The 20,955-nt window shown below is 39.2% G+C and overlaps 1 protein-coding gene across 3 annotated transcripts; it reads right to left on the reverse strand.

The window, feature by feature from the left end:
* Positions 1–2,260: 2,260 nt before the first annotated feature.
* On the reverse strand, positions 2,261–18,304 carry GOLGA7 (golgin A7). 3 transcript variants are annotated; one of them, XM_046648612.1, is made up of 6 exons: positions 18,247–18,304; positions 17,898–18,030; positions 13,349–13,501; positions 7,180–7,281; positions 6,093–6,155; positions 2,261–3,673 (listed from the first exon to the last, which is right to left on the reverse strand). In XM_046648612.1, the coding sequence occupies exons 2-5, from the start codon at positions 18,006–18,008 to the stop codon at positions 6,108–6,110; spliced, it is 414 nt and encodes a 137-aa protein (XP_046504568.1). In that variant the 5' UTR covers positions 18,009–18,030; positions 18,247–18,304; the 3' UTR covers positions 2,261–3,673; positions 6,093–6,107. The 3 variants fall into 3 exon arrangements, with proteins under 3 accessions (XP_046504568.1, XP_046504567.1, XP_046504569.1); XM_046648611.1 differs by having other exon boundaries at positions 18,173–18,263; XM_046648613.1 differs by lacking the exon at positions 18,247–18,304 and having other exon boundaries at positions 6,093–6,160; positions 17,898–18,133.
* Between the last annotated feature and the right edge of the window lie 2,651 nt (positions 18,305–20,955).

A 20,955-nucleotide genomic window follows, 5' to 3' on the forward strand; every position in this document is an offset into this window, starting at 1 on the left:
AATTTCACAAAACTGCACATCTGCACCATTTGAGGTCTATGGAAGAACTCAGGAGAAGAGCCATAGCATTCACTGTGGTCACGTAATTCTGTCTACTCATTTGGAACAGAATACATGTACTGCTGGCCTCATAAAGTATCCGAGAGCTTAGGTGGTCCAGAACCTACATTTTAACATTCACCACAATTCATACAAAGGCATTATTCAGACATTTGCTCTCCCCTACACCTTTCCAAGTTTTGAGTACGGCAGAGGGCCATTATAAAACCATTTATTCCAGCTCTCGTGGGAAGAATAAAATTCTTTGTAACTTACATCTCTGTAGATTAAAGTTAGTCACTGTACAATGGGTACATCTATTGATGTTTGTCCTCCAGCCAAGGATGGGGATCACTTTGGCTATTTCCCTTAGAATTTGCACCATGGAAGAGTCTCTGGTGCTATTAGAGGCCTATTTGATTCATCTCAGCTGTCAAATGAGGGATAAGCACATTTTTCATACAGTTTCTTCTAACTTTTACATGAAGAAATATAGTAGTAAGGACTCGAATACAAAATTCATGCTTTGTTAGGTCCTAGAGAACTTTGAAAAGTGGAAACTTTTTAAAAGTGAACCTTTACCAGAAGATTAAATAGAAGTTAAAAGAATTAAGGAGAAATATACTTAAAAAATGTTTCCTAGCTTTAACCATAGCTAGATTCAACATTAGACACTGGCAATGTCAATGATATGCAGAATAATAAAACGACAAAGTATGAGTAGGCGGCTTATTCATTATTTACACTATCCACCTACTTCAGAGGTTTTGAATGCAACTCCTCTCCTTTCCCTGGGAATTCCTGATCTAGAAGTGAAAGGTCACTCAAATCCTCAAGAGTAGCCATCTCTGCACCAATGCCCACCCCAATGGAGTTTAAGGCACAGATAACATCTTTCCAGTCCTGGAACAAGACTTTACAAGGGGAGTATACAAGTCCCCATCTTATCAAGTCAGAGAAACACCTCACTAATCAAGATGTTGTAAAGGAACTCTGTTAATGACCTGTCACCCTCTATCTCATTCATTTATTCACTCCACAGGTATGTGAGTGCTAAGTCTATGTAGCTTTGTGTGTGTTGATGCTTGGAGTTGTGAACAGATGCAAGAATAAGCAGAAACCACCTCAGCTCTCCTGGAACCGACACTCCCCATTGTTGGGAAGCAGAGGCATGGCAAGGGGAGGGGGAGATGAGTGTATAAAGCAAATACGCAGATACCCTGACTTCCTTTATGTGAAATAAAAACAACAAAGCAGCTCACTCTTGAGAAACTATGATTTCAGCTCATGCTAGGAGCCAGGGCCACGTGGAATATGGAAGAAACTTAATTCAGGTTTTCTGATCGCTTTTTTTTTTTTTTTTTTCCAACTAAATAGATGTTTATTGCAGCATTCCAACCCAAGGAAATCCAAGAAACCAAGACAAAATAGAGTACCAAAGATTGGTGGGAATTTTGGGGGGGGTGGATGGGCAAATGTGTGATAAGTGAATGCCCAGGATGCTCTGGAGCATCATGTGTGGACATGAAACAGCAAGACTGCATGAGCATTCACAACTCAGTGCAGCTTAGAGCTTCGTTCCTGTTTCCTAGCTTGACTGTAATACATTCACTACCTGGGTGAGGCTGAGTCTCCAAGTGGAGTTTCTTCTGTAAGTGCAGCTCCTCACTTATGAGGAACTTAATAACTTCAAAAGTATTCAGTTCTTTAGAAAGACAACTCTTTATCTGATCGCTTTTTTGACTACCAGCTACATATCAGCATTATTTGCTATTCAATTAATTGGATAAGGAAGAGAAAGGGAAAATCGTATAAAGAAAAATTATTTCACAAAAGAATATAGACTATATTTTATAAGCTGTTACTCTCTATAAAAGCACTTCATTTTAAAAAACGGAGTCATCAGATAAGCCAAGATAGTAACAATAACTGGGACACATTTTTCTAATGAAACATTCTAACCTCTTATTTCTTTAATTGAATACATTTTTGACTATTAGGGACTATTCTGGTTTTTTAGCTATTTAGCTAACATCTACTCTTATGACATAAAGCATGTAAAAAGCTGAAAAGTGTGACAAACTACACAAATGTAAGATGTTTGTTTAAAACTCCCAAGCCACACTGTAACAGTGATTCGAGTAGTAATGTCTATCTGCCAAATTTTATGCCATATCATTTAGCAGTTTATCAAATCACACCAAATATGACACAGAGACAATCTGTTTAAGAAAAGTTTTACTAATGTGTTAATATTTCAGCAAAGTTATTGCAACGGGTTTAAAAGGCAGACAGACACACTATTATAGGCTATAAAGTAACAAAAGTGTTTTATACAATTAAAATATTACATAGACCTATGGGATTTACTGAATAACAGATCCAAAAAAGAAATTAAATCTGAAAGATTAAATCCAGTTTTAGCACCTACAATATCTCTGAAAGCAAAACTTTGAACTGTTTCACTTTCTCCTAGTGCATTTCTTAACCTTCTCCCAAATACAGTGCTCTCAAACCCCAAAAATGAATGAAGGGCATAAGAAGCCTTGATGCTAAGAACATACACCCAAAAGAAGATCTAGAAATACTGACTCCGACTTGAGAGTTTTCCTTGGAAATCGCTTAACCTACCGCACCTGAACCGACGGTAAGGTCCCTCCGCAGTGAGTACCGTGCGTGAGGGGGACCATGGATCCCAAGGTTCGCCAGTAGGGACAGTTAAAAATTAGCAATATACAGTATGATTCCTATCAAATTGTTTTCTCATAAGTTATATTTATAACAAAACTATAATTAAAATATTTATTACACTTGCTCATTACACATTCAGGGACACAGCAGGGACATTTATGTGTCTGATGGTTTAGCATCCACTTTATTGTGCTTACTTATTTTTGTAAGGAACAAGCAACACATACCACATCTTCCCAACATTCAAGGTAATGCAATAATAACAAAATTCTCCAAAGAAAAATAACTGGAAATTGCATTAAATACTGCTTTAATTAGGAATAATTGCTATAATAAAACAAATAACATTATACATTATTTTTCCAATGAGCTTCAGTTTGAGAAACTGAACAGCAGAGATAGATCTTTAAGATTTGAGTCATGGTAAACCTGGTAGTTCTTTGAAATCTGGGAGATGCGTTAGCAAAACCACAGACAGCCTACCCTTCACCAAAATCCTGGAGAAAAGCATTTCATCAATTTGGGGGAATAAGACTGAACACTGGCTAAGATATGACTTGTTGAAGTCTAGGGCCATCTGGGAAGCTGGCCCAAGGAATGAAGAGAACCAGTGGTACTGGTGGCAGATAAGAAATAAACTTCGTGTTGGGCTGACCAACTGCATATTTTCTTAATGGCTTTGAATAAAAAAAGTGAAATGCTTCATTGTGTTTTCTCAGAAACTAATCAAAAGATTACAGAGTCTTACACAATTTGGAGACACAAAGTGGATGCTGAGCGACTAGAGGTCACTCCAGGTGTGGAATTTTAGAAAGTTAGTCCTTGGAGTAAATGGCACCGTGGCTCTGGCAGCAGATACAAAGGAATGATGCTCTGGAGAGGAGGTAGGGGACACTCTGCGATCGGCCAGTGGATAGATGAGGGTCCCAGCTGGAGGTGGGATCTATAATTAGAAAAGTAAATGCTTTAGAAAAGGATGCCAAAAATAACCAGTGAAACATCTCTCTTACACCAACTGATATGCGGTCCTAATATGTGGGCTATGTTCTATTAAGCCAGGGTTCTAATAGAATACCTGGCTCTGTACCACTTGCCTAAGTGAGCGCATAGCTCAATAACCGAGACATGCAAGCCCTGTCTATTTCCATCTCTGAGCAATCACATCACAGCACGGCACAGGGCTAAGAGAGCATCTGGGGCCAGGCTGCCTAGATTTCTACCTACTGGCTTTCAGCCTTGGACGACAAGTCACCTAAGTTCTCCATGCCTGAGTTTCCTCATCTGAAAAACTGGGGTAAGAGTATCTATGTCGTAGGATTGTTGTGATGACTCAAATCAAGTATTTAGAACAATGCAGGCACATAATAAGTGCCAATAAATGTTAGATACTTTTATTATCATTCATTTATTGTGACTGAATAATGATATATTCCATTTTTTAAATAAAGACAATCTTAATCCAAAGAGAAAACACCATCAGTCTATCTAATAAGACAGACATTAAAAAAATTAAGCTGAAAAAGAGCAAAATATTTTTGTTTAAAGATTTTTAAAATAAAGCCTATCTCCATGATTTGTGTACTCTTTTGTTAAATCATTAATTTAATTCCCATATAATGCTTCATCCTGCAGACACCTTGTAGACTTATGAAAAATGGTAGAAGTGAATTAATTATTCTTATTGTTTTTACCCCCTCCTCCAAGACCTCAGCCTACACTGGATCCTGGGCCTGAGGAACCATAGCTCTGAAAAGTAAATTGTGTTGCACAAAAATATTTGCATTCATGAAACTATCTAGAAGTTTCCTAATGTAAATCTTTCCCATTTCAAAATTTCACAGTTGTTTGAATATTGATAGATTAGTCTGGTGTGTAACTGCTCAAAATACCACACCACCTCAGAAAAACATTATATTTAGCAATAATAGCTGCAAAATGAGTCATGACAAATGGGTTGCGCCAAGTCAACGCAGCTGCAATTGATAAAACAAACTTCCTCCAATGGCATGTAACAAAAGCCACACATGAAGTTCCCAACTGCTCGTTTGAGAAATATCAGTTTGGAAATTGTACATGAGAAAGTGCATGGACAAGTAACAGTAAATGTGCCAAAACAAGGCCTTTTTACAGAAATAAAACGTATGGCAGAGGATATCATTACTTAGGCCCCTGACTTTCAAGAATTCAGGTGACACATTCACTAGTGCTAAAAGAAGGCAGCTGTGGAATGTAGGTTGGTTTGTAGGATTCAATAAATTGTACAGGAAGAGACAAAATGTATTTTAAAAAAAGTACTGAAAAAGAAAAGAAAACACTTAGAGCAATCTAATGAACTCCTTCCCTTCTCAAGTTCCTGCTGCTCCAAGTACTCAGAGGAAGTTTGGTGTAAAAAACAGGGGTTTTATGGTCAATCAGACTTGGGTTCATATCCCGATATTTGTTAGCTGTATGACTTTGAGAACATCATTTAATCTAATTGTACCTTGGAATGCTCATCTGTAAAACTGGGGAAATACTGTGCAGAATACTTGTGAGAATTAGAAATACCATTTGTATAATACCCGGCACATAGCAGGTGCCCTCAAAACGGTACTATTACTATTACAGGTGTCCTGGGAAGGAATATTTCTGCTTTGGTGGATTCTGTCTCTGTGCTACCTGTTGAGAGATACTGCAAACGAAGTCGATTAGGAATGTACAGCAGCAGAACACTATTTGTTGAAAGAGAAAATGACTGAAATTGGCAGAAACAGTGAAGTAGGATTTTCTGTCACTTAGAAGGCTATGCTCATGTACTTTGCCTCTTACATGCTTCTGCCTGGAGATTCCTATCAGTATTAACAACTTGTTTCTTATTTATTCAAGGTAATTACATGGATATCTAGGAATACAAACACTTTAAATGAAAGAATTAAATTTACGGTTCTACCTACTAGAGGTAAGTTTCTTCTACAGGGCTATATTCAGAACATCCCCCACTCTACTCTGAAATGTTTCTTTGGTTATTAAAACCATTTGTCATATAGGCAGGGAAATCTCTGAACTGATTCTTATATGCAAAACCTAACTATTTAAATGACCAGGATAGTTTTGAAATATTAAAATAAAACAAGACAACTTCCCTCCCAAAAAGATCCAAAAAACAAAGTAACAACAAAACCAGTCTGAAAAAAATATGGGGAGAAAGAATCAGGATTAAATTCTATATCACCAAATAGAACTAGGATTAAATACACATTTTAAATATCAGGCCAATATAGAGAATATGGCACTATTTACGATTTATTTATCAAGTAGGAAAGAAAATTCATGCATCCTTTAAATTAAAAAACTGCATATGAATCATATAATTTCATATTTACCTTTAATTCTATGGTTTATCTTCCACTGCTCATGCCTCTGTCTTCATAAATGGTAATTTCAATCTAAACAGCATGGCTGTTAAGAAAACACACTACAGAACATAACATAAAAGGGGACTACGGCAAGATGATGAGTATGATCTGCACAGACTTTTCTATTTGCTTTACTTATTTTTAAATTATTAAAAATTTCTCCTACCTAAGTTAAACATGATGCTTTCTCTACCTTGCTGAAAATTGAAATCCTTGTAGTAGTCCACATGTATTTCCTCCCCAAACACTGATTATTTATTTTTTTAAAAAATTCTGAAAAAAGATGCTTCATTGTAGAACTAGGGGGTTCTTAACTGAGAATCCATGAAGGTAAGGAATTCAGGGGTTCAAAACGCCCTGAAATTATATGAAAACTTTTTCTTGGGAGAAGGTTTACGACCTCTAAAAGTTTAAGAACCATTGCCGTAGAGTATAATAAAACTGCTGAAATTATTATCAGCCGGAAGGCCTGGGACTATCTGACCTAGGCTTTAAAAAAAATTTATTTTACCCATTACTCCCGTTATCAGGCTAAATTAGTTCTTTGCAATTTTATTTACCAAATTCACTTAGTGATTTTCAAAGCTTACTGCCTCTTAAAATATGCACAGTATGTCAAAGGTAATGAAATTATACATCTGGCAGCTGTAACTGATTTCAACTCGTCAGATGAACCCATGGACCTGCAATTCATTTGGATGACAAGTCTCACCAAACATCATGAGTTTACGCATTTCAAAGGGGCTTTAGGTTCAGAGTTTCTGCAGCTGAAATGCATTACTCATACCACCCCCATTATTACTACAAGATGCCCTCAGAACCACCAAGAAAGAACCAGAATACTGAACAATCCAGAGACCTGCAATGCAAAGGAAGGAGAGACCTGTTTCAGAAAAAATGTTGGAGATAGGCTTATGGTAGGTATGTAATTCACAGAGACGATTCCTAAGGCAAATACAAGACAGTTAAATTCTCTCTAGCCAATGCCAAAGAGTACCACCAAAATTTTCTTTTTATAGATATTTAGACCTTATGATCTGGACTAAAAAGATACAACTCGAAGTCCTCTCTCGATAGGATCTGTCAGGAGGAGGCCTTGGGGAGCATATATCTTCTCATTCTGCTCTTGAATGTATTTGGAGACTTTCTTCAGAACCTGACAGAAGGAAATACCACAGCTTTTTACAAATTTCATCAGATTTCCCTTTAAGTACCACCTGGATATCAAAATATTCAGGCAATGGAATTAGTGTACAAAGCAAGTCACAGCTATTCATACGGAGGGATACAGCTCTGATTATCTGGCTCACACCAGTTGCACACAATAGATAGCACAGCATCATGGACTCTTCAAATGACAAGCATATTCAACGCAGTGTGAGCACAAACGCATACAAAAGCATGAGGACAATCCTCCCCCTCCTTACCTCCTAGTCACCTCAATCCTAGATACAGAGAAACAGATGATTATACACAATGGTTATGCTTTTCTCTGTCCCTACTCATACACTGTTGTTAACGTGACATCTTCCAACACCAAGGATAGTTCTGGGCATTTCACCTTTAACACCGAAGAACTGCTTCTTCTCTCCTTTGTATGTTTTCACAAGTTTAAGTAATGATACAAAGTTAGCCAATAACAAAAGGCAGCCCAGTTAGTTTAAAACTGAAAAGTGTGTTTCCTTTGTAAAGCCCACGGTCATTGGCTGCTAGGGAGCTCCTGATGACCACAAGCATCTTCCATCACTTCCACAACTCACAGAGGCTACTCTGTAGTCTGCTCTTGTGTCGCAGAGGGAACCTCACTTTATAAGTTTAGTATTAAGGTTGTAAAAGTCAAAGCAAACGTAGACAAAAACCAGATAGGATATAAAGGAACTTCTGGAAATCACCAAATCTCCAGCTTTAATAAGGGCAATTCTGAGACAGATAAGCTAGAAGAAAATAAATCTTAATAGCTATATATCCAAAATCAAAGAGCTACATGTTTTATTTCAGATTCAAAGTCATCATAACCCTTTCCTGGCTCTAATGTTCAAAGAGGCTTTGATCCAGTTCTTTAGTTACTATGTATTTTCTTAAATTCACACTACCAGCATATGATAAACTCACAGATAAATGGGATCACAACATATTGGGAAAAAAGAACTATATGAAAATAAAGCTGAAAATTAAGAAATGATTTAGTGTGGGCATATCAGGCCAAACTAACAAATTAGAATGTTACAATTTATGTGCTTTGGTACAAATCGATTTAGAATTGAAAATTCTGTGTGGTTTGTATAACACATTTTCTTATTGAAGGAAAATAATTTAAACAGTTTATTCAGGTGACATCTTTGGGAATAATACGATCTAATGTTTTACGCTTTTTTTAAAAAAGTATGATATTAAAAGAGCAATCTGCAGGGTTCTTTATGTAGTAAATTAATACTATTTCTAAAGAAAAGATTCTTTTCACCTATTACCTGAAGTAACACAAGTATCATTCTCCTATTTTCAAGCTATCAAAGATTTTGAGTTGTACTTGGTTTTTATGAGCAAAAAAAAAAAATCTTAGGCACACTGTCTTTCTGTCAGAGTTTGTCAATCCTGCTAAAATATGAACAGAATGCAATGGCCCATAACAGTGCCCCACTCAGGACTCTCCATCTTCTCTCCCATTCCTTCTTGGCTCCCCTGCCGGAACTGGAAACTGGAGAGCCAGTCTCCCCTCGCCCCAGTCCACCTGTACTAGGCGACACTCAGAAAAAAGCCTGCCTGGCTGTTTCGAAGACAGGGTTCCTTCAGAACAGCTTTCCTCCCTCTGTCCCTGGGTACAGGTTACCAGGAAAGAAAGAGCATTCCTTTATTTGATTCAAAGCACAACTTTGTTGTGCAAGGCTTTTATTTAAACTTTAATAACATTCATGTGCACTTGGCTATCAGTTCAGAAAGAAAATGATCAGTTTTCTTTTTGTCTAAGTTCCAAATCCTCTTACACTACCTTTGGTGAAGGCAGCACTTTCCTAAACAAGATGCTGCTAAACTCTCAGTCTCTTCAGCAATAGGAAGGCATTGTTACGAGGAAACTCATACTGCATCCCAGACAGGACAGAGCACCATTCTCACCCCCAAGAAACCATGTGTTGACGTTTTACTCATAATTTATTTTTGGTAAAATCAATGTCAAAACAAACCATAATACTGAACAAAATTCTCTCTGTTATTCTCAAATCCTCAATAAAATGTCAATATGTACAATATTTACAACGCTAAACACAATCAATCCTCAGGAAAGACTATTAACCTTCTTGAGATATTCAACTGGAGAAAGCGTACGAGACCCTCAAGAAAAAATATCCTGGGGGCCGGCCCGGTGGCGTAGTGGTTATGTTTGTGCGCTCCACCTTGGCAGCCTGGGTTTGCAGTTTTGGATCCTGAGCATGGACCTACACCACTCATCAACCGTGCTGTGGCAGCAACCCATGTACAAAATAGAGGAAGACTGGCCAAAGACGTCAGCTCAGGGCGAATAAAAAAAAGAAAAAATAAGTGAGAATAAGTAAGAACACGATTATCTTATTTTCAGAAAATATCTAAGTTCCTTCTAAGTATGTTCCTTTTACAGATTACAGCACATAGCAGGAGAGATGTTTTCTAGTTGATGAACAAGGCAGACAGCCACTGAGAAGAGAACCTTCTACAAGCCCATTTGTTCCCTAATTATAATGGGCAGCAACAAAGAAGAAATAACACTGAAGTCTTTATCTTCATTTTAAATCAATAATTAGCACTTTATAGGGAAAAAAATGCATGATTGTTCTAGTGAGTTTTAAAAGGCCTATTTACAATTTCAAAAAATTTAACCCACATGACAAAGTGTAAGCACTATCATATTCGGCTTATTGTTTACAGACTAGAAATTTTAATGTTTAAAACAATAAAGGCTAAATGACTCAATCCTGTCTTCTTATAAAGAAATTCCTAAGGGATAAATTGGAGAGAAGGAGAGGGGAAGGTTGTTCTTATACTTTTATTATTTTATCAGAAATATAAATAAACATTTGAAGAGTTTTCTTTTAAAAGTATAGGCAGGTTACATGACCATTTATAAATTAGTCACTTTGTATTATCTAGTTATTCATGCCCAGTTTCTAAAATAAAATCACCTATTTAAAAAATGTGACCATGCCTTAAATTTTGATGTCTTGATTAATTTCACTTGGAGTATCTTATATATTGCCGATGAACCCAAGTTAAAACATCTATTGGGATCAATCAATTTCCATTGTATTTCTAATCCTGAGAACTGCCTTCCAAGATTAATAAATCAAAAGGATTTAATTAAGAGCTGCTAAATGTTTTAGCAGCTAAATAAACTAGCTGCTGCTAAAAAAAAACTACTTATGCTTGAAATAAAAAATTGCATACGTGAGTTCAGAAATATCTAATTAAAACATATATACATGCTAACTTAGTTTTAAAATCTAACTTAAGAAAACACTCTTTATTAAGCATCTAGCATATGCAAAGCAATTTATTAACTCTAAGACCTATTTTGCAGTTGAGAGAACTTAGAGATTAACTTGTCCATGATCACATAAATAGTAACCGACTTGGCTGGTATCCAATTATCAATTTCCTTTTTACAACTGATGTCAGAAGGAGGTATCGACATCTATTTCAACAAGTGTACACTGAGAAATAAAGGTTAATTAAAATCTTATTAACAAATTTAGGAGGTATAGTGAAATGACAACTGAAGCTTCTAATACTCCACTAAGCATGAATAAAATACTCTGGAGGATGTATTTCTACCTTAAATTGGCAATATTATATATTCTTTAAATGACAATCCCTGGGAGACCAAGTTTTTACCCACATGAATTCAGCCTTACCCTGCCCTCCTACATTCAGCTCCTTGGTTCTACCATCAGCAATCCCTGGAATTGCTCCCTTCCTTTCGTCTCCAATGCTCCACTCCCGGTCTGGGCTATCATCATCTCTTGCCTAGACTTCTGTGGAGTGTCCTAACCAGTTTCCCTACTTCTACTTTTATACCTTTTTCCCCACAAGGCAAAGAGAGCTCTTTAAAATGAAAATCTGATCATATCACTCTCCTGCTTAAAACCTTTGAGCAGCTTCCCACTGCACTGAAAATAAAGTCTAAACTTCTCTCCCTGGACTACACACTCCTTACAGGATACAGATGTTCCTCACCTCTTCAAACTCATCTCTAGCCCTTCTCTCCCTACTCCTCTCCTCCCACACTGGCCCTCCTTCAAAGGCCAGTTTGCATACACTGATTTGCAATGTATGCAAACTGGCCTTTGCGTACATTGATCTCTTTGCCCAAATGGCCTCAAGCTTTTCATCTTTCTTGGAGGAGCTTAAATGTCACCATTTCAGAGGGCTTTTCTGCCCACACAACCTAAATTACGTCTTTCGTATTATATTCCTTCATAGGAAAGTCTGTTTTCTTCAAGGCACTTATCACAATGCACAATTTTGTTGGTTTTGTTTCCTGATTATCAGTTATTACTACTAAATTATAAACTCCACAAGGTCAGCAATCATGTCTGCTCTATTCAGTTATATTCTCTGCACATTGCTTAGCACATAGTAGGCTTCCAGAAAACATTTATCAAATGAATGAATCCCCTGTTCCTTTACCCACCAAATGCAATACTGAAGAGAGGCTGCTAAGACAAAACATAGCCTGAAAGAGGATACTGGTCCTTTATAACTGCTGATTTTGAATGTTAAACAGGAATGAAAGCTGCTTCTCTGTGTGATGTATAGAAGGATACAAACTACTAATTTAGCTATCTAAATATACCCTTTTACATGATACAGTTTTATGATACCACTAAGGGAATTCATGTCAGGATGCTAATGAAGAATATGGCAGCATTTCCAGCAAATAACTCAAAATATTTCGGTTGCAACTGTCTCTGCTCTCCACTACAGAGTGCACGACAATCACAAGGACACCTCTACCAGGTAGGGTATTAAATAGATATTCTTACAGCATTTCATTTTCTAAACATGGTCAGAATTTAATGAGATATTAGGGGTTTGCTGTGATTAACTTAAAGTCATTCATTTAACACACATTCAACGAGTGCCTAATAAACCCAAGTCATGGTGTCAGGCATGAAGAGGTGACCATACAAAATGGTTAAGGCACTGTCCTTGACCTCAAGAAAAATACACACTTGAAGGGCAAATAAGATGAGAATGTAAACTGCTACATTCCAAAGTAGACAGCGGTAAGTGCCGGAAAACAGAGACAAACAAAATGTTGTGGAGCTACAGAGAAACAATTCAACTGGAAGAGTAGGGACAAGTTAGATGAAGTGGGCGTTAGCACTGGTGAGATCTGGCCATGGGAAGAATGGTGCTGTAGTTGGAGGAGAACTTCGGAGGGTAACGTTAGTGACAAACGATAATCAAGTTTGGCTGACAGATAAAGGGGTGAGGGATAGACTTGGAGAGGTAAGCTGGAGGTCAGCTTGAGAAGGCGCTTGAACTCTACTCAGTGGCAATAAATGGAAAGCCAGGAAAGGCCTCTGACTTAGGAGGAGTGGCGGCGGAACTAAGGCTGTGTTTTCTGAAGACAGCAGCAGACAGTTTGGAAAAGTAAAAGACCAGAATGAGACTTGTCAGGAGACTATTTCATCAGTTTAGGAGAGAGGTAATACAGGCATAAACTAGGATAGTCGCAGAAGAAATCATGAAAAGTTAATGAATGGGAAAATGGGAAATATTTCAGCCTTGGACAATTGATACATTTTTCCCTCTTCTTCATCCCCCACGTCTAAAGATTGTACTAAAAAAGACAGGGCGCTATTAAACAAAATGGGGAGGTATGTGGTTTGACTTTTAGACATCTAAGCTGAGAAACCAGCAACTCTGCATCTGGAAGGCAATTGGAAAGAGAGGTGGGAGGACAAGCGTGAAGAGAGAAATTTGGGGAAATACAGTGAAACGATTCTCAGAAAGCTGGGTAGAATGAGAACACAGATTTTCTACATTCTTCCTAAGTGCAAGTAAATTCGAACACTGATGTCAACTCCAAGTTGGAACACACATAGGAATAATAATAAAATTTGAATTATTATTATTTATAAATGCCTGTTTAAAGTTTATGGCAATTGTCATCACATAAACACAAACATGTAATAAACTCACCTTCTTTCCGATTTCAAGAGATTTTGTGAAAACAAAGGCAGCCTTACCTTCTCATAATGAGTTTCCATGCATAAGAAGATGGTGTATGCTGTTAAACAAGCCAAACAGCCTTCAAGATATGATTGGCCCCCAAGCTTCTCTGCTTCTGCATAAAGATTATTGAGAGTTCTAACTGTCTCTTCAAACTGCTGCCTATCAATCTGTATGGAAGAAAGAATTTAAAAATAAGTTTTGGAAAAAAAGATCAGCAACTCACTAAAGCTTGCCATCACTAATTTACTTTGCTATTTTGTCAACATTCTTATCTAACAGTCCACAAACAATTTTCAGCTGATTAAATCTCGACCTAAGTTACTGGAATTGCTTAGCGTTTAATTTTATCCTTCTTATGGATACTGGGTATCTTCATGCTCAACATGGTGCTTCTTTATTCTTTATGTTGAAGTTCAAGTAACTTAATTAAATTATACAATCCTTCCATCTTTCCATTCACTTATATTCACATTTACTGAGCACCTACCATAAGATGTTATGACAGACCCTAGAGAAAAATGAATAAGACACTGTCTCAGTCCTCAAGGAGTTTAAGGTCTTGCAAGCAGAACAGATATGTAAACATAAAAATGCAATAAATTGACAGAATTCTGTAATAAAGGCATATATAAAGTACAGTGGGGGCACAAAAGGAGGGAGATGTTCCCTCTATCTGGAAAGAGCGGGTGATCTTAAATTGAGTCCCTAAATACTAGAATTTACTAGGCAAAAACGGAAAGGACATTTTAAGCAGAAGGATCAAAACGTGCAAGTTTGTAAGTTCTGTATTCTGTTTACTCAATCTCCCATCTCTTTTAAAGTAACTATTTGCTTAGGAAAAGTTCACAGTGAACAAGGCAAAATCTCAAACTACCATACAACTCTTCATACCAAGTCATTCCTATTACTTCTTTCTATTAAGTGACACCATTATCTTACATTTACACTAATACTACTGTCATCCATTTTTCATTCTAATCATCTGCTTTTACTTTCTTCTTCCAATATCACTTTATTTTCTTCTAACAATACTTTGTAGATTTCAAATCTCAATACTTCACCTTAGAACTTTCAAGATCCATTAGTAGAGAATTTCACCCAATATTATCATTCTTGGTAACAAAGCGCAATTTATCTGTCCTTACTCCAGGCTTTCTCTCACAAATTATCTCCCTTATTCCTAAACCTAATAACTACTAAGAATTCTCTCCTCTACTTAGTCTTTATATAGAAATAGACTCAGAAAAAAATCAAAGAACCTCAATATACAGTTTGAGACAAAATATTCTCAAGAACATAATTTTTTAAAGTATAAAACAATTTACGCTCATCACCCTTAAGCTATTAAAATGCTTTAGGCTAGAGGCAGTTGTAATCATCGTTTTGTCCTTCGTGTGGAAAACTCTGAGGACTCAATAAGTCAACGGCATGAAAAAAACTTTACAATGGTATGTAAACTTTAAAGTGGTGGCGGCTCTACCTGTTCTTAAAAAGGGACTACTTTTAATTTCACAGAATATGAGAGTTGCTGACAAGAGCTGGGTAGGTGGAGATGGTGCTGAGACCCGGGCAGCGTTCCTTCACTGAGCCACCACTTGAAAATGTGGTATGTCAAGAATGGTCATCTGGGGAACCTATGTCAGAGTTCTCATTCCCTGAAAACAGACTTAGAAAAACAGCCCAGTGAACAAATATTAATGTTAAATTGTTATCATCACCTAAACAAACAAAAAATCCCCCCAAAACTAAGGTGAAGGACTTTAAAAAAAGCTTAATAAAAAGGAGAAAAGGAACAAAAGCTAAAAAAAGAAAAACCCAAGAATTTCTTTGAAAGATTATTAAAAAGGGTAAAAAGCATGATAGGAAGCAATAATAAAGGCAGAAGATGCACTTAACGCACAGGGCCCAAGAGAACCTACATGGGCGTCTCTCTCACGCCCTCCAGGCGCGTGCAGAACAGCTGTTGGTGTTCCCCCCAGGTACCTGGACACTGGTACGGGAGCTGTACCAAAACCTGGAGACACCTGAAGCTGGAGCCCAATACAGATTTGGACCCATAAACAGTGAAAGTCAGAATGGAAACAGGAATCAAGCTTGTTTTCTCAGAATTTGTTTCTTTTTGAACTACATGGTAGAAAGCGTGGGGCTAAGCTTAAAGTGATCACAAGTCAAAGGTAATTTCTACTGACCAGACGTAGACACATATTTCTGAAGGTACGCAGGGGAACAAACGCCTCAATTATAGTTCACCTCTTCTCTTCTCCACAGACCAAGGGTGTCTATGATGTCTGTATTTTGGCTGAAGTGAGAATAAAGCTTCTTTTCAAGAGCCGTCCTGGCAACAAAGCTCTTAGGCATCAAAGTATCACATTCTCACAGGCAGTGGAGAAAGTAAACTTGTTAACAGACAGAACTTGTCCTCACTCCCAAATTAAAGAGTACAAATGTGTCTGTGTTTAATGCTTTAAGTAACACAAAACATTTGTCTATTAGTTTCTTCCTCTATTAAGTTGCCAAGTGTGATGTTCTCTCACCAGGAAAATCAGCCCCAGCGGCAGAGCAATCAGTGCAATTTCTGGGGTAAGTAGTAGAGAAACAAAGAAAGAAACCTTTCAATTTCCCATCAAACAAAGCAAGGAAAATTTAAACCTGTAATTTAAATTTAATCTCGACGCAGAAAAAAAAATCAAAGCTTTCCCAAACAGTTTAAAGTATAAGCTAGTGTTTTCACCCAAACATTTAAAAAGAAAAAAAATTTCAAAGGCACAATTGAATAGCACCGTATACCATTCCGTGTAGTGCTCAGAATCACAGGCAGTTCTGGGCTTGATGAAGTCAAAGAAGTAAAAGGACTCCAGAATTCAGAAACATCAACTTCCTGTAAGAACCAGTAAGTACTGTGACGACACTCTATTTCTGTATTCCAACTATAAAATAAAGGCTCTGCCACACACAGAGTGGAAGATTAATGGCTGATTCTGCATACATACATTTGGTTCAAGTAGGAGTTGGAAGTTTAACTTTAAAACCTTTAAACAAAAGAATCTTGTAACATCCAAATAAGTGTGGTGAAAAAGAATAGTTTATGTTCTGACCTGAAAGTACAGAGATAGCATAAGTCAGAGTTTCTATAATAAACTTAAAAATAAAACATTTGATCTATTTCATAGAAGTCCTACCATGTAAGACAAGTTAACTTCCATGTTAAACTACTTTAAAAACAACATTCGGTAGCTTTAGCCAATAGCTAACTTGCTCAATTTCTACCTCTTCCAACCACTGTGGAAACGTCCACCTAGTGTCAGGCTGAGTTAACTCATAACACCGTGACAACAAACTGCAGCATTTATACGGCATTTCACAAACAACCTAATTTACAAACCATCTTTATAAGACACGTTTGATCTTTAATTGCATTTAAAGAAACATACTTGGGCCACTAACCTGCCCACGGTTATAAATCAAGCTGAAGGACACTATAATTGATCATTGTTGATTTTCCAACCTTGGCAATCAGGCAGAACAACCTACCTGGATAAAAGCTAATTTTAAATGACTGCTACACATTTCTCCAGTACAGACTCATCTACACCCACTTATTCCATGACCAGCATTTCTTAGCCCCACACCCACAGCATGCCTAATCACCTCTTAGCCCTTCACCCTCCTTGTGACAAGGAAAGAGCCACAAAACCTGCTCCCATCTAACCAGAAATTGACCTCTGAAAAGGAAACTGAATGTAAGGTAACATGGCTCAATACCAAGGGTCTCTCTTTGGGTGGGTGAACCCACGTGGACACAAGAAAACACACGCACTCACATATACTCATTTCATTGTACCTTTAAAATACGATACTTTTTTTTTGCTAAGTCTGAAGAAAGGGGAAACACATCCCACTCTTCATCTCTGTATGCAAAGTTGCCCAAAGGACCTATATCCTGACGACAATTTTGAGATGCAAGCCAACATAACACAGGTGGTTTCCAGTTACCATAAGAGGGAGTGAGAAGTTTAAGGCCTTGTTCTGAGCTATTTCTCTGTCCAGGCCCATCTAATTCTCTACGTTTTGCAGGCTCCAAGAAGGCCTGTCTGCACCGCCTGGTATGGCACTTCATAAACGCTTTCTGCCGAGCAGCGCGACCAGCACAGCGGCCACAAACGCCAGTCACAAGAACGATGATGATTCCCCTTGCGTGGCGAGGCAGGAGGAGATCGCTTCCAGCATGCTCAGTTAGGTGGCCTGGAGCCTCAGGAAGTAGGTCCTCATTCTCTCGTCAATAACCCGGGGGTGGGGCGGGGGACAGCGGGGTACAGACTCCCGGCACCGGGCATCAGACTTCTATGAGGTCACCACACTCGGCCGCTTGGCCTTCTTCCTCCTCCTCCAAACACCAGGTCTTGCTTAGCGGCCCTCTTCGTAACCTCTGGCCAAGGCCCCTCTTTGCCTGCCCCTCCCAGAGCCGCGAGACACTCATGGGCCAGGCGTCAGCCCATACCCCTCCCGCCCCTGGGGAGTCTCCCTCCCTCGCCCAGAGCAGGTGCGGGGAGCCAGGCTGCCTACCCGGTTCTCCAGCTCCGCGGGAAACTTGGTCTGGAACTGGCAGCGTGTGCCACTGCTGTAGTCGCGCTGAATGAACACCTTCCCGGACACCGGCGCCTGCTGCGGCCTCATGGCGAGGACAGGACGGGCCGCGCTGTGGGGTCGGGGGACACCAACCACGCGTCAGATCCCCGGCCTGGACCCAGCACGCCAGCCCGCCAGCCCCTCAGACCCACCCACCGCCCAAGGCAGCTCAGGGCCTCCCCCGCCCCCCTCCCCTTCACCCATGCTGTCACCGCGGGCCTTTGGCCACCACTCCGGCGCAGGCCCCGCGCCCCCCACAGCCGGGTTCCGCCCGGGAAACACGAACCCGCCTCCTATGCCCTCCAGCTGCTGTCGCGCCGCCTGCGCCGTCACTTACGTCCCTGCCGCAAAACGCCTCTTTCCCCGCCCCTCAGCTCGGCCTCCTGCCTCAAGTCTAGGAACCACCCTCTCCTCCGGCCGTAAAGCGTCTCTACTGAGACTGCGCGCTGCGGCCTCCCCGGGCCGACTCCGCTCCTGCCCCGCCCCACCCGGAGGAGTCAATCCGGAAGGAGAAGGCCGGCAGGGCTGGAGGGCGGGGCGGCCCGGGGAGACCCGAGCCCCCGGGAAGTTGCGGGGTTTGAGAGTCGCGTTTCCCGGTTGCATCAGTTCCGGTTTGATCGTGGCGCGGTAGTTTCGGATCACTGATTGTAGGGGTTGTTTTCACTCTTGATTGGGCGGCTCAGCTTACACGTGAGATACTCGACTCTATACTAAACAAACGCTCACATAAATTTAGAAATAGAAAGCAGGCTGCTGGGGATCCGTTTGGCAACAGCGAGGGAGGAAGGGAGGACGAAGAACCTGCTTGGGCTCATTGTCAACCCTCGCTCCTCCAACTCTTCTCTGAGGTGTTGTCTTTCCTCCTACCCCAAAGATGATCATCCAGCACCTCCAGCCGACACCCCTCTGGTGACCTGAGAGGACAAGCAGCTCTTCTCTTATTCAAGGTCACTGGTGCCCTCACTTAACTCAGCATACTTTTGCAAGGCAGCCAAAGAACCCCACCTCACCTTTATCTGGTGGTGCCTGGCTAATATAACTTGATAGCACCACCTTTTATATATTTTTAAAGTGTTCTACTATTGTATTTTAAAAACAGCTTTATGGAGGTATAAGTAGCATACGATAAACTGAACATATTTAAAATGGAAAAAATTGATAAATTCTGACATATGTATGCAACCACGAAACTATCGTCTCAATCAAGATCATTTATCACTCTCAGAAGGCTCCTCATGCTGCTTTGTAATCACGCCTTCCCGCTCCTCCCCAGCCCCTTTCTCCAGGCACTGATCTGCTGTCTGTCATTATACGTTGGTTTCTATTCCCTTGAATTTTATAAAAAATGAATCACACAGTGTGTACTCTTTTTGTCTGGCTTTTTTCACATAGACTATTTTGAGTTTCATTTGTTGTCGTGCTATAAGACTTCATTTCTTTTTGTACCTGGATATGTATGGGTATCCCACAGTTCGTTTACTCATTCACTTATTGATGGACATTTGAGTTTCTTCCGGTTATGGGCTATTACAAATAAAGCTGCTTTGGACATTCAGTTACAAATCTTTGTATGGACAAAGCTTTTCATTTTTCTTGGGTCAATACCTAGGAGTAGAATGGCTGGATCCGAGGATAAGTATGTTTAACTTTTTAGGAAACTGCCAGACTGTTTCTAGAGAAAATGGCTGTACCGTGTTACATTCCCACCAGCAGTTCCAGAACCAGAGAATTCCAGTTGCTTCATATCTTTGTCAACACTTGTGTTATGCTGTCTCCTTGTGGTTGTAATTTTCATTTTTCACCTTTCTACGGCTAATGATTTTGAACATCTGCCTTCTTAGGTGAAGTGTCTGTTCAAATCTTTTGCCGTTTTTAAATTTGTGTTTGTTTTCCTAAGAGTTTTTTAATCTATTCTCTCTCTCTCTATTTCTTTATATATTCTAAAGAAAAGTCCTATATCAGATATATGATTCACAAACATTTTTTTCCTAGTCCGTGGCTTGTCTTTTCACTCTCTTAACATATTCATGAGTTTGGGGAATAAAGGTTTGAATATCTTGGGGAGGGCATTATTCTGCTCACCACAGTTATGGATTGAAGTTCATTTTCCCTGCCATATAATTATCCAATTGTTCCAGCACTATTTGTTGAAAAGACTCTGCTTTCTGGACTGTATTGCCTTTGTACCTTTGTCGAAAATCACTTGTTTGTATGTGTATGTGTGTGTATATGGTTATTTCTGGAATTTCCATTCTTTTCCCTCGTCTGATCCTGTTTTGCATTAAATGTCTACTAGTCTTTGTGTCTGCAGTTGATGCTTCCTTACTGACTCAGTAAGATCTCATAGGAGTTGTTTTCCTGTGTATTCAATACTTGCAGTTGAGAACACTCTCAAACAGGTAAAGCAGTCACTACCCTCCAGCTGTCAGTCTAGTGGAGTAGACAAAGAAAACAGACAATTTTCATACATTGAGCAGAAAGGGTAATATTTTTGGAAATATTTTTCAGTGTACTTTTCCTTTTGTCTTTAATTTGGAGTTTTCCAGGCAGACATTGGCCACTAAGACTAGGTGGTGAAACAAAAATTTTTTTTCACTCCAGGAAACAGGAGAGAAGGTACAGCTCAATTCTTGATACTTGGGAAGAGGGAGCTGGGAGAAAGAGGAACTGAAGGACAGTAAATTATATTGTGTCATCACCTACCCCCTGCCCAACACACTCATACTTCTCCTTCCAGGAGAAGAGAAACTCAGAATTGACTGAGCTTAAAACGTAACCCAGGTAAAAAGAAGGTTTGGAGGAAAGTTTTCTTGAATGCTCAAATTTAAGATTCTTTTCCTCCCTTGCTACAAACTAGGAATAAAGAGAATAAAGAGAAAATAAAGTTATATTTCTTTAGCCCACTTATCACAGCCTATAAATTTCGCCTCTTACAACCCACATCTGGGAAGTTAGCTCCAAAGATGTGAAATCTGGTCTTCCAAATGACCAGCAG

This window comes from Equus quagga, chromosome 22, assembly GCF_021613505.1.
Source record: "Equus quagga isolate Etosha38 chromosome 22, UCLA_HA_Equagga_1.0, whole genome shotgun sequence".
Classification (NCBI taxonomy): domain Eukaryota; kingdom Metazoa; phylum Chordata; class Mammalia; order Perissodactyla; family Equidae; genus Equus; species Equus quagga.